Source organism: Tachysurus vachellii, chromosome 13, assembly GCF_030014155.1.
Source record: "Tachysurus vachellii isolate PV-2020 chromosome 13, HZAU_Pvac_v1, whole genome shotgun sequence".
NCBI lineage: Eukaryota > Metazoa > Chordata > Actinopteri > Siluriformes > Bagridae > Tachysurus > Tachysurus vachellii.
In genome coordinates, this window is record NC_083472.1 from 3,380,001 (window position 1) to 3,395,000 (window position 15,000).

Consider the following 15,000-nt stretch of genomic DNA (forward strand, 5'->3'; position numbering starts at 1 on the left):
TCTGACTGTAAACTAATCATAAATCTGTCAAACTACGAGCAATAAAAAGTGAAGATGATAGTAATAAAAAAGGGTAGAGGGAATCAACCGTCGCGTATAAACAGCGATCTGAGAGCGTTAGAGGTTTAACGAGTTTCTAAATGCACGGTCTCGACGTCTAAACTCAGATTTAAGCAGCTCCTGGAGTTTTATGGAGCCGACACTTTAAAATAGTGCAAATTAGTGTGTGATTCATCTGTTTGTCTGGAATATTGAATGCCACCTGTGTATTTTTCACCTCTGTTGGTGTGTGTGTGTGTTTTTTTGTTGATTTTCCCAGAGGCTGTAGGTACAAGTGGGAGGAATGTGTTCTCACGCATGCTGAAAGCAGCACAGCGCTACCTGGCAGACACGAGCAAGCAGAACAAGGTACATACACACGTGTACAAACACACATTCACATACACACACACATTCATATACACACACACACACACACACACACACACAAGTACACATACATTCACACATATGCTTACGCACACATTCATACACACACACGCACACACTCACTCATATACACACACACAAGTACACATACATTCACGCACGCACACACACGTACATTCGCATACACACATTCATACACACACACGCGTACAGTGGTGTGAAAGTGGTCACCTGATTTTTGTCACACTTTAATGTTTCAGATCACTAAACAAATTTAAATATTAAAGATAACACAAGTAAACACAACATGCAGTTTTTAAATGAAGGTTTTTATTATTAAGGAAAAACAAAATCCAAACCTACATGGCCCTGTGTGAAAAAGTATTTGCCCCCTAAACCTAATAACTGGTTGTGCCTCCTTTAGTCAGTTACAGCGCTGTGGAGGAATTTTGCTCCACTCATCTTTGCAGAATTGTTGTAATTCAGCCACATTGGAGGGTTTTCGAGCACGAACCCTTTTTAAGGTCATGCCACAGCAGCTCAATATGATTCAGGTCAGGACTTTGACTCGGCCACTCCAAGGTCTTCATTTTGTTTTTTTTCAGCCATTCAGAGGTGGACTTGCTGGTGCGTTTTGGATCATTGTCCTGCTGCAGAACCAAAGTTCTCTTCAGCTTGAGGTCACGAACAGATGGCCTCACATCGTCCTTCTGGGTTTTTTGGTAGACAGCAGAATTCATGGTTCCATTTATCACAGCAAGTCTTCCTAGTCCTGAAGCAGCAAAACAGCCCCAGACCGTCACACTACCACCACCATATTTTACTGTTGGTATGATGTTCTTTTTCTGAAATGCGGTGTTATTTTTACGCCAGATGTAACGGGACACAAACACCTTCCATAAGGTTAACATTTGTCTCGTCAGTCCACAGAGTATTTTCCCAAAAGTCTTGAGGATCAACAAGATGTTTTCTGGCAAATCTGAGATGAGCCTTTGTGATCTTTTTGCTCAGCAGCGGGTTTCGTCTTGGAACTCGGGCCACTTTTTGCCCAGTCTCTTTCTTAAGGTGGTCATAAACACTGACCTTAACTGAGGCAAGTGAAGCCTGCAGTTGTTTGGATGTTGTTGTTGGGTCTTTTGTGACATCTTGGATGAGTCGACGCTGCGCTCTCCGGGTTAATTTTGGTCGGCCGGCCGCTCTTGGGAACGTTCTCCACTGTTCCATGTTTTCACTATTTGTGGATAACGGCTCTCACTGTGGTTCGCTGGAGTCCCAAAGCTTTAAAAATGGCTTTATAACCTTTTCCAGACTGATAGATCTCAATTACTTTCTTTCTCTTTTGTTCCTGAATTTCTTTGGATCTCGGCATGATGTGTAGCTTTTGAGGATCTTTTGGTCTACTTCACTTTGTCAGTCAGGTCTTATTTAAGTGATTTCTTGATTGTGAACAGGTGTGGCAGTAACCAGGCCTGGGTGTGGCTAGAGGAATAGAACACAGCATGACACAAAGGCTTTACACTCCTCTGACTTGACTGGTGTTGGATGAAACAGGAGAGTAATTACTGTGTGTGGTGTGTAGAGTGTCAAATGTGTCCGGAATGAAAGGGAGTCATAAACCCACTCACACTGACAAACCACATGAAAACTGACCAGCTGCACTGATGACACTGTGAACTGATGACACTGTGAACTGATGACACTGTGAACTGATGACACGTTGAACCAAATATTATGGATATTTTAGCATTTAAACCTTTAATCATATTAATGTTTCAATCGAAATAACACACTCATTAACTCAGTGCATTAATTCATCTCTCTCTTTCTCTCTCTCTCTCTCTCTCTCTCTCTCTCTCTCTCTCTCTCTCTCTCTCTCTCTCTCCCCCTTCCCACCTCTCACCCCTCTCACTCGCGTTCTTCTACCCACTTCCTCTTTCCCTCTCTCCCTTCCGTTATTTATCTCCCCCTCTCTATCCTATCCTCCCCATCCCTCCTTCCCTCCCTCTCTTCCTTCCATTCTCTGTCTCCCCCTCTCTCTTATCCTCTCCATCTCTCCTTTCCTCCCTTTCTCTCTCTGTCTCTCTCGCTCTCTCTCTCTCTCTCTCTCTCTCTCTCTCTCTCTCTCTCTCTCTCTCTCTTTCTTCAACACACATCCTACATCCCACCCTCTCTAACTCTCTTTGGCTCTCTCTTTCCGCTGTCCCTTTAAACACACACACACTCTTTTCTGTCATATGTTGTTTAAATATTTTTAGTTTTTAAAACGATTAATAAAGAGTTCTTCATTCTTATTTTTTTTTCTCATCCACACCTTTAGACAATTTCCTCTCCTGGTAAAAGCAGCCAAGGTTCAGCTCTGGTGCCAAAGAGGAGATCGTCTGCTTCCTTCAGCCTGACCCAGGTATCCTTACATCATCACACTGTCTGTCTGAAGTTCAGTTACTCTGTTAATACATTTTTATCTTGTCTTATCGTTTGTTTTTTTTTTTAATGATTTTTATTACCGCTGCTCTTGCAGTGTGACGTCCCCTTGCTTGATTCTTATTGTTCTCTTTGTCATTGCCTTTTTAATGAATCTTTTATATGTGAAAGAAAAAATGGGTTCTAGCAATGGGTTCTTACCGTCTCTCGCCCACGTGGACGCTAAGGACTGTACAGGATTTCACTTGTCCTCCGTGTGTTTTGTTAGGAATTAACAGCAGAATGACGAGTTTTAGCCAAATGACCTGCGTTAGTTTATCTAAACTTAGAGAGCTTTGATGTTTAAGAAGTTTTTCTGCACTGATTATCAGCAGACAGACTTATAAGGTCTGTACTGTAAACATGAGCCTTTGGAGGTGTGTTGTTCTCATCTGGGCTGCAGGGTTGCTAGCTATATATTTATATATTTATATATATATATATATATATATATATATATATATATATATATATATATATATATCTCGTCGCTGTCGGGCGGAAACCTGAAACCGGAAATGTCCAAATTTGGTCAATTTCATTTTTTTCACATATCGATGCTATTGGTCAGTCCCCACGTGGGTCTGTTATTTTTACAAGTTATTAACAAATCTAAAGTCTTGAAAATAGCTTGAGCGCAAATCTCATAACTCCACTGGACACTTCAACTGTCCACCTCTTCCTCACTCCGTGCGAGAGCTTCGTGACATATTTCTCCTCAAGAAGAGTCGCAACGAATCAACACGTCTTCTGAGGTAAATGTCTTCAAAACACTGGGCTCAAAGAAAAAAAAAATCTTGACCCCCGCTAGTTCTGGTGCTCGTCTGAGGACAGGAATTTAGCGCAAGACAATCCAATGCAACGCGGACTAAACCCTGTGCACTGCAGATAAGGTACGGTGTTTTTTTAATTTCCTGAAATAAAAGGTTTTGGAGATACGAGGATTCCGCCTGACAGCGACGATATATATATATATAAAGTGGGGCATTTTCAGGATGTTTAAAATACCAGACAGCAGCCAATAGGAACACCTTCCACCTTCTATTATTATCTAATCAAACATCAGAATGGGGAAGAAAAAAATACTGGTTCCAGCTAACAGGGGAGATACGGTAACACTTTGCAGCTGTAGTGAGCAGAAAAGCGACGCAAAGTTTGAACCACAACCGGTTGAATCAGTGCCCACTGTATCCTTATATTCCTGCTCTTAGTCTGAAGGTCCGGAACCAGATCCGCTTTTTTGTTACTGTAGCTCATACGTCTCTAATCTTCACACGTCCAAACGGTTGTACAGGGTGGTTATTAACCGACCTAACACTTGTTTATAAGCGCTCAGAGGAGAAGCATGCATTTTAATTTGAAGTGCTCCTGTACGTTTGTGCAAAAAAAAAAAAAAAAAAAAAAAAAAGCACAAAGAATCCCTGAAAGAAAGTTTTATTAACATCAGCATGCTATCGAATTCCTTTCGATTGTCAACTGTAACAACTGCTCTTAGTCTTTCACTGTAAGTGTGTTTTTCTTTATGTAGTTTTTCTAAATTTATTACAGGGAACTGTGTCCGTGCTTGTTTATGATAATGACCTAATACACACACATTGTAAATACAGAAATTGTATTTGAGCATTCCTTTAATCTGATATTATGATGATTTAATCAACTGATTATATTTATATATATATATATTGTGTTTCAGAGAAAGAAGGGCCAAAGCAGACAATCCCAGAACGCATCTTTGCCTAGAAAGGGACCATTTACCCTTCAGGATGGTGATGGAGGTGCCACAGAGAACAGGTGTGTGTGTGTGTGTGTGTGTGTGTGAGAAACCGAGATAAGAACAGAGAGAGAGGAAAATGGAGAAGACCCTGAAATTAGTTGTCCACACCCCATTTTAAAGGGTCATTTTGTTAATGAAGTGTGTGTAATGTCTGCACCATCTGTGTCCCAGCACCATAATCGTTCATTAACGCCTATGGAGCGCCTCGAGCCTCACAACAGTATCGACTCCTCTCATACCTGCCGGTTTGGATGCGTACGCGTTACAGATCTGTCATTAATCAAGTCTGTGCCTATTTAATTTGTTTTTGAGTTTCAGTAACTGGTGTGATTTATGTCTTTTAAACCAAGAAGCCTGGAGCAACCACTCCGGCTTGTCACGAGCTGTGGGAATTAGCCGAGAGGGAGACACTCCTCCAGTTCTGCTGTGTCTCTGTGTCTGTGTGTGTGTGTGTGTGTGTGTGTGTGTGTGTGTGCGTTTGCTGGAAAATCAAGTTCACGTGCCCTCCAAACGTCATTTCTCTTTTACGACCTTTGTCGCGCTGTACATTAGCGGAATGCGTCATTTGAGACCACACCTTTAGGAGCTCACTTGTTTTGGAAGAATTTATTTATAGCTGTATCCAGTGACCTCAGTGTTATTAGCCTGCTATAATACAGGTGCAGAATTAAAAGGTGAAGGGTGTTTTAGAGGCAATCATAGGGATGGTCTGGCCAACATTTTGGTCTGTCATTTGTCTACAGATCTGACGTGTCACAGAATAAATCCTCGAATAGCCAGACTGATTGAAATTTAAGCTGCCGGTTCGGTGACCGTGACTCGAAGAAACACACAACATGCTAAATTTTACGGCTAAACAACAGCCCTTAAAATGGGTGATTCTCTGATCAGTGTCCTCGATTACTGAACTAAAGAGTTTATTTAAAAAAAAAAAAAAAAGTGACGTGACATGCGGCTAAGTTCGGTGACCCATACTCAGAATTCGTTCTCGGCATTTAACCCATCCAAAGTGCACACACACAACAGTGAACACACACACACCGTGAACACACACCCGGAGCAGTGGGCAGCCATTTATGCTGCGGCGCCCGGGGAGCAGCTGGGGGGGGTTCGAGTGCCTTGTTCAAGGGCACCTCAGTCGTGGCCGGCCAGAGACTCGAACCCACAACCTTCGGGTTACGAGTCAGACTCTCTAACCTTTAGGCCACGACTGCCCCTTGAGACGCAGCCTCGGTTTGTCCGTATTAACACGCTCGTGACTGAGAACGTCACGACGTACGACGAGCCGGTTATCGTCGATTTATCTGCAGCTGTGGTCTATTATTCTACACCATTTAAAGTTCTTTCGTTTATTCGGTCTTTAAAGCCATCACGGTTCAAACATCTCGTGACTGCTTGTTGAATTTGAGTCATTTTGTTTTTGTTTGTTGATGCACATCTCCGTCAGGCTCAGGAACGCTAATTTGAATCTCTGTGAGCAAAGGATGATGGGAAACGGCCGCATACCGGTCATTCCACGGCGCTCTCACGTTAGTGCCGAGTGGCTGAAAGAATGGTGGTGGGGTGGGAGGGAGGTCAACGGGGGTCAGCGGGGTCACGGTGGGCTCAGCTTGAGAATGATCCTGATTTACAAATAATTCGGCTTTGCACGAGAGCGCCGTACTTAATCTTTCAGCACCGAGTCTTCTAACGGCCCAGGATTTGAGTCGTAGACCAACGGACGGCTTCGTTACGGCTGAAATACAGACATCGGGCTTCTCATAATTCATCAATCATCTAATTCCGATCTCTCTGTTCACCAAATTCACTCTCAGTGAGTTTCTCCACATGATCAATTTCATTAACTTTTAATCAGCTCTTTTATACAGTAATATTTAGTTTTGTAATCATTGTTGCTTAGCAACTCAAGCTCCGACGTGATGAATAAGATTTAATTTTGTTCATTCATAAGAAATTGATTTTGCTATAAACCAATGTTTATTGTCCAGCATATCGATCATTATTGTTTTAATAGGTGGAAATTATTTAGTATAGTTTTCAAATGTAAGTTTTATTTCCTTTTATATTTATTTTATTATTTATTTTTTATTTCATTTCCTTTTATTCCAAAATAGAAATTTCAATATTATCCACTAACAGCATGTCCCATTGTGTTATTTTTGTTATACACAACAATATGCACAACGAATTACACGTTTAATATATACACAAGTTCTTGTAAACCGCTCTAAACTTCACCAGCTGCTCTTTTTTTTCCCCCTTTGCGCCGAAGACAGAAAAGTTTTCTTTATTCCGTCGTCTCCGTATCTGAGATTACAACCTAAAAACGGTTTGTGTATTACGTGTGCTGTAGAATCAGGTGTTACTATAGAAACACCACTACACTAGAAATGTGTTGGTATAAACGTGTGAGTTATATGTTATAGAACACCATCGCTGTGGTTTTCCTCCAATGAACAGATGCTTGTTTTTGGATATTTGAATCTGCATGACTTATTTAGAGCTTTGTGGGATTGTACAGTAGAAGCAGTGCGACTGAGCGCGTGTTGTGAAATACAGTAGCACTCGGTGCACAGGGATCGAGGGTCGATGACCCGCTGACGTCAGAGGTGAACCGGATTTTGTATCTAGTGTTAGAATGCTGCTGGATGTATGATTAACAGTCCAGTGAGGTGATGCAGTGAGGTTTCATGTTCAGGATGACTGTCTGGTGAATATTTAGTATGTTTAGCTGCTTATTTAGGGTCCTGCCTCTGTGTGTGTGTGTGTGTGTGTGTGTGCGTGTGGGTATGAGTGAGAGAAAGAGAAAGATAATGTATAAATGTGTGTATATGATTGTGTACATGTGAGTGTACATGCAGAAGTATGTGTGCCAACATGTGGGTTTACATGCATAAATCTGTGTGTGTGTGTGTGTGTGAGAGAGAGAGAATGTATAAATGTGTGTATAAGATTGTGTACATGTGACTGTACATGCAGAAGTATGTGTGTCAACATTGTGGGTTTACATGTATAAATCTGTGTGTGTGTGTGTGTGAGAGAGAGAGAATGTATAAATGTGTGTATAAGATTGTGTACATGTGACTGTACATGCAGAAGTATGTGTGTCAACATTGTGGGTTTACATGTATAAATCTGTGTGTGTGTGTGTGTGAGAGAGAATGTATAAATCTGTGTGTATAAGATTGTGTACATGTGACTGTACATGCAGAAGTATGTGTGTCAACATTGTGGGTTTACATGCATAAATCTGTGTGTGTGTGTGTGTGTGTGAGAGAGAGAGAATGTATAAATGTGTGTATAAGATTGTGTACATGTGACTGTACATGCAGAAGTATGTGTGTCAACATTGTGGGTTTACATGCATAAATCTGTGTGTGTGTGTGAGAGAGAATGTATAAATCTGTGTGTATAAGATTGTGTACATGTGACTGTACATGCAGAAGTATGTGTGTCAACATTGTGGGTTTACATGCATAAATCTGTGTGTGTGTGTGTGAGAGAGAATGTATAAATCTGTGTGTATAAGATTGTGTACATGTGACTGTACATGCAGAAGTATGTGTGTCAACATGTGGGTTTACATGCATAAATCTGTGTGTGTGTGTGTGTGTGAGATAAATCTGTATAAATCTGTGTGTATAAGATTGTGTACATGTGAGTGTACATGCAAACGTGTGTGTGTCTACATGTTGGTGTACATGTACACACAGTGGATATAAAAAGTCTACACACACCTACTGTACACACCTGACACAGCAGTCAACAAACTTTATAAAACGAATGAAAATATTTTTAGGGAAAAAACAGGAAAAAAAACCTGGTTGCGTACAGTAAGTGTTCAAACCTCTTAACTAATATAAGGATGTGGTAGCTGAGGCGTGAAGGTTCCAACGATCGGAAGGCTGTGAGTTCAAATCCCAGGTCCACCAAACGTCCACTTCTGTGCCGTTGAGCAAAGCTCTCAACCCTCAACCCTCATTTAATGCACCAGATCTTATCAAATACTGGACCTTTTCAAAACTTAAGCCTTTATCTTTATCTGCAGCCGTTCTTTTGTTGACGTGATGCGTTAAATAAATGGCTGGTGTTTCTCTGTAGTTCCTCGATGCCCCTCCGGAGGCTGCGTTCGGGTCCCGTGGGTCGTGTTGCACGCAGACGCAGCGTCGTCCAATCCACCCGGGTCCGATCTCTCCTGCATCGGACTCCCAGATGTACGGCCCAGAGTGCCATCGTGGCCGGTGTGGAGCTCCGGGAAGCCTCACACAGGTAAGAGGAGATGTTACACGGCTTAAAGAATTAAAAAGGTCAGAATCTGTATAAACCGTGTGTCCAGAAATGTGTTGACGTGTGGTTTAGTGTCAAAGCTTCACACACATCACGAGCGCTCACGGTGGCACTACTTAGAAATTTCCTTAAGCACGTTAACTTCTCATTCTGTCTGGCTAAATGTTGGCCTCACTGAACAATCCCAGTCTAATTTAGCATATTTATCCAGATCATACATGTTAGTCTACTTTATTTTGTGAAGCCTGTTGATTTGTTTTGGTTAACTGAAAGCCTGATTTTTTTTAGATTTGTCCTTCATTGTCATCCAAATGTCAGTGCTGCATCACTGAGCCTCAAGAGTTCTCATAAGGCGGAAAAGGTCATCCTAGTTATGAAATTCTTAGGAAATTCTTATAAATCTGGGAGTTTCGTCTTAAAAATCCTAACAGAAGATCCCAGTAAAGATAAAAGTTATTCACAAAGCATCTTAACACTTAAAAGAGCTCTTAAGGTTAAAAAGTGTTAGGAGCAGCGAGGAGGACATTTAAGAGGATTAAGTGTTTCTTTATCAGAGGAGAAAATGACTGAAAGGTGAAAAGGGAGAAGAAATTGTGACCGATCATATTACAGATCTCCAACACGGCGTAGAAATACATACGAAATGCCGTAGTGACAGAAATGATATAATTTGTCTCTACGACATTTCTGCTCTGTGTCGGAGATGTTTACTTTTACATTTACGTTACATTTATTACGTTCATACATGTCATACGTTTAGATGTCATAGAGGTGTTATGACATCTCTAATATGATCGGTCACGAACGTAATCCCTACACCATATAGACTCGAATATCTTAACATAGTGAAGACAAAGTGAAGGTTTATAACAGAAAATATTTTTTTTATTGGACAACCAATCGCAGTCTTCAAAAGAATGCGTCACACCCAGTAACGGGTTTTAGCCCCGCCTCCTCAGAGTTGCTCTGTTTGTTCCTACATCACTCTTAAGATAAGAGCTATGTTATAGTTAGACATTTTTAAGCTAATTTAGGAGCTTTGTGAGATCATTCTAAAAATATTTATGAATACAGGTCCTGGTCTTTAACACTTTCAGACTTGTAGGACTTTTCACTTTGTGTCTAAATTTCACACGTTGTCATGAACCAGTCAGAAGAGAACGAACTACAGTGGCAGATCTCTTACACACACACACACACACACACACACACATTCTTCTGAATAAGACACTCCGATCGTCATGTGTCCGTCAACCATCATATTGGATGAAACTTGATATTCATCTCAAACCAATGGTCCAATTATTTTTAAAAAATGACCAAAAGAAAATATATCAAAATAACAATATTACAAAAGGACAATAATATAAATAGTAATTATTTCATGTAAAATTGAGGTTTCAGATGATATCTAATAAAATCAGCTTCAGTCTTAATCTAAAAAAAAAAAAAAAAACCCAAATCCTAATCTGTTCACTTGTGTTTCTGATCTCTGGTGTAGAAACACAAAACTCTGATCTGCTACACGGTTTTGACTTTCAGTGCATGACACGAAGGGTTAAATTAAATTCCTCCTCAGTGGAAATGAAAGAATGTGAGTCATTAATGTGATTGGGATCTGCAGCTTGACATCTCTGAGGTTTGTGTTTATTTACTCGTCTAATGAACAAGCTTTTAGTTTTACTTCCTGTTCACTGAAAACTGAGGTGTTTGTTGATCTTTTATAAAAATACTTCTGTAAAACCTGCACGCACGCGCACACACACACACACACACACACACACACACACACACACACACACACACACACACACACACACACACACAGGTGGAAAAGCTTGTTGGTGTGGCGGAAAGATAAAAGAAGCCCTGCTCTCTGCTCGGTTATGACAGCAGTCACATTAAAATAAAGATAATGTTGAAAGCACCCGTATACTCTGCCTGCCCCCAGAGGCCTGATTTCCCCCAACACACGCACACGCGCACGCACACACACACACGCGCACACACACACACAAACTTGGCCCATCCTGGGAAAAAAGCTCCTGGTCACAGTGTGACATTGGCCTAATCAGATCTTTTTTAAATGAAGCACAAACACGATAATATTATTATTATTTATATTATTTATTAATATTATTATGTTTTTTATGTTTAAAATTAGTATTTTTTTTTACAACATTAAAAAAACATTATTATTATTATTATTATTATTATTATTATTATTACTGTTACTGTTATTATAATAATAATAAAGAAATGCCGCTATATTCCATGTTTTTGCTAAAGTGTCGCTAGGTGGTTGCAATGCTAACCCATTTGGTTGCTAGGGTGTTGCTACTTCATTGCTATGACCAGTTTAGATTGTAACAGGTAAAAAGCCAGTGCACGAACAATACAACATTTTTAGTGTATTCCGAAGAGGAGGAAAAATACAGGTCGGAGTGTCGCTACATGGAAACCGGAATTCCACACCTTCCCCGAAAGCACACCCAACGCTATTCCCATGTAGGATCTACGATCTGTACTAATTGTTAAAAATTGTGAGATGTGAAAACAGAAGATATTTGCGGAGAGGAGTGGAACGCTACCTTGGAAAATAGCAAACAATTAGTTACATTAACACACACTAACCCCGCATCAGTGATCAAATGAACCAGAAAGAATGGCGTTGTGTATTTCTGGAACGTCGTCTGGAATCTGTAAAACAAGCAACCCTGGGGTTAAACATCTCAATACTGTAGATCTCATCAGCATGTTTCTGATTCATCTCTTCAGAATGTCGTTCTAGTCTTTCACACCAATCCACTGATCGTTTCTGATGTTCTGGTGTCACTCCTCGACCGCGTACTGTCTTTTCTCAATCAGTTTGAAACTTCTGAATAAAAAAAGATGTCAGACTCGACGTCCAGCATTCCTTCTGCAGGATGAGGAAAGCTGGTACAGTGAGCTCGATGTTTATCATGAACAGATGTGCCTCTGCCTGTAACTCAAGCTCCATGAACTGGACAGGAAGCTCTCTGTGGTTTAGCTGTTGCATGTTTTACACTGTGGTTTATGGTTTTGACTTATTAAAAGAGTCAGAGTTGTTTCATCTTTGACTCAATTCAGGTGTATGAGACGCTCTACAAACTCTACATGATTTTTCACGCATTCATTTTCTATTTCCATTCCTGCTTCTGGCAACCCTACCCAAGCTGGGGTGCATACTGCATTTATGTTTCTTTGTACTAAGTGATATAGTCCTGCCTCTGTGTGTGTGTGTGTGTGTGTGTGTGTGTGTGTGTGTGTGTGTGTGTGTGTGTGTGTGTGTGTGTGTGTGTGTGTGTGTGTGTGTGTGTGTGTGTGTGTGTGTGTGTGTGATGCTTGCATGATTGCACATCCTTTCCTACATGATCGATGTGAGCGTTAGTGAGTATAAGGGTGCAGAGAGAGGTGAAGCTCCTGCATGTCTCTCATTCTCCCGCATCCACAGTGAAGTCACCACCATCAGACTGCTGGTGCAGTCTGGCCTACAGACAGACAAACATACAGATAGTCTGACCGACAGTTAGACAGTCAGACAGTAAATGTCAGTGAGCCAGACAGTCAGTCAGTAAGTCAGACAGCCGGTGTCAGGCAGTCAGTGTCAGACAGACAGACAGTGTCAGACATAAAGTCCGTCAGTCAATGTCAGTTAGACATTCAGTCAGTGTCAGACAGTCAGTGTCAGACAGTCAGTGTCAGACAGTCAGTGTCAGACAGTCAGTGTCAGACAGTCAGTCAGTTAGTCTGTCTGTCACTCAGACAGTCAGTGTCAGGCAGTCAGTGTCAGGCAGTCAGTGTCAGGCAGTCAGTGTCAGGCAGTCAGTGTCAGGCAGTCAGTGTCAGACAGACAGACAGTGTCAGACAGTCAGTTAGTCTGTCTGTCACTCAGACAGTCAGTGTCAGACAGTCAGTTAGTCTGTCTGTCACTCAGACAGTCAGTGTCAGACAGTCAGTGTCAGACAGTCAGTTAGTCTGTCTGTCACTCAGACAGTCAGTGTCAGACAGTCAGTGTCAGACAGTCAGTTAGTCTGTCTGTCACTCAGACAGTCAGTGTCAGACAGTCAGTGTCAGACAGTCAGTTAGTCTGTCTGTCACTCAAACAGACAGTGTCAGTCAGATAGTCAGTGTCAGACAGTCAGTCAGTCTGTCGTCAGTGTCAGACAGACAGGTACTGTGTGACACTGACTGACTGACACTGACTGACTGACAATGACTGACTCTCTGAGACAGTCACTGTCTGTGTCAGTCTGTCAGGCAGGCATTTCTGAACCCAAACAACACACAGAGGAAACCACAGAAAGCATACTGAGAGCAGGATCAGGGACGCACACAGACCTCCTTCCCCAGAGAAACATGACTACTCCGCTCTCTCACACCACACAGCTCTGACTTATTCATGACTCTCTTCTGAATTTCTCACCGTTTCCCATCTGTTCTTCCAGGTTTTTTTTTTACCCACAGCTTGGATCAGCTAGTTTCCCTGGATGTGTTTTAATTATGTTAAAGTTTTAATTATGTCTTTATAACATCATTAATAATCTAATAGAAAGTTCACTTTAGCTCTTCAAGACTGTAATCTGAACTCCCAATGACACCTAATGACAGGCATACAAACTCTCTCCTTAAACAGAAAGAGTGCTCTAAATAAGATTTATAATATCGTCGCTGTCGGGAGGAAACCTCGTATGTCCAAATTTTGTCAATTTCATATTTTTTCACATATCGATGCTATTGGTCAGTCTCCACGTGGGTCTGTTATTTTTACAAGTTATTAATCAATCTAAAGTCTTGAAAATAGCTTGAGCTCAAATCTCAACTCCATTGGACACTTCAACTGTCTGAGAAATCTCGTAACTCCACCTCTTCTTCACTCCGTGCGAGAGCTTCGCGGCATATTTCTCCGATGGAGAGAGTGTAGAGAGAGAGGAAGCAACAGTGGTGCAGGATACAGTGCATAATATAATATTTGAATTAAATTGAATGTTTTGGATACCACTATTAAATTATTGTTTTTATTATTATTTTACTGACTTTAAGTCAGCCTACTTATAGACAAGGCCTCTCTTGGCACTGTGCATGTAAAACACTGTTTTTTGGACACTAACAAGTGAAAACAGGTTAGATACATTTGAGTAGGTCTGTTTTGTTAAAAATCGATAGCTGTAATGCTTCTGTGCAGAAAGAAACCCGTGAGCCACGAAGTTAAGTTTGCGAGCAGATTAGACTAATCTCCACCTATTAGACAGCCTAATCAGCTTATCCTGTTTTGTATTGCATCACTTATTGCTCTTAAACCTTTAAAATAGAGTTTAGGAAGATGTATGTAACTACAGTCATTAGCTTTGGTGAACTATTGAAGCCTTGTCTCTTGTCAAAAGGCTCAACGTGACCGCAGACTTTATTGAACACTGCTGGCAGCAGCGTCGTCTGTGTCCGTACCGTTCTTATCGATGACATCATAATCTCGTATCTCCCTGCTCCTAAAGTCATAAAGCTTGTATCTCCGATAAAACGTGACTTTGGGAAAATGTTGTGTTAATGTTGGTACACAACAGTATATGATAGCAATATAAGGTATAATAACAACTTTAACTATACAATGTTTAATAACTCAAAAAAATACGGCGTTTTTTTAATTTCCTGAAAAATAATGGTTTTGGAGATACGAGGATTCCGCCCGACAGCGACGATATAACAAGGATAATGGATCTATATCTTTTGTCGCAGTTCCGCTTTTAAACCTTAACTACAAACTGTTTTAGAAAGGACATTATTTACATTTACCTTATTTCCTGTCCAGTGTCACCCGGATAAGGATGAGATTCCCTTCTGCTGCCATCACCTCAGGCTTGTTCATTATGGTGGACATCGTCTCAATGCAGCTTTTCAGAACATAAGAAATATAGTATAAATGTTTGAGATTAATATTAGGGGGTTTTTACACCTGGTCACCTGGTCATGCGTTTTCTGTGATCCGATAGCTATCCGATTGTAAAAAGACTGAGACGGATATAAATCCGATC

The 15,000-nt window shown here is 41.0% G+C and overlaps 1 protein-coding gene across 2 annotated transcripts in view; it reads left to right on the forward strand.

The window, feature by feature from the left end:
* Positions 1-15,000, forward strand: part of si:ch211-266k8.4 (uncharacterized) — a 94,617-nt gene that overhangs the window by 27,413 nt on the left and 52,204 nt on the right. For both annotated transcript variants that reach the window (XM_060884781.1, XM_060884782.1), the window contains exons 12-15: positions 320-408; positions 2,747-2,830; positions 4,583-4,680; positions 8,765-8,932. In XM_060884781.1, coding sequence (XP_060740764.1) covers positions 320-408; positions 2,747-2,830; positions 4,583-4,680; positions 8,765-8,932 — 439 coding nt within the window. The remainder of the gene's footprint in view (positions 1-319; positions 409-2,746; positions 2,831-4,582; positions 4,681-8,764; positions 8,933-15,000) is intronic.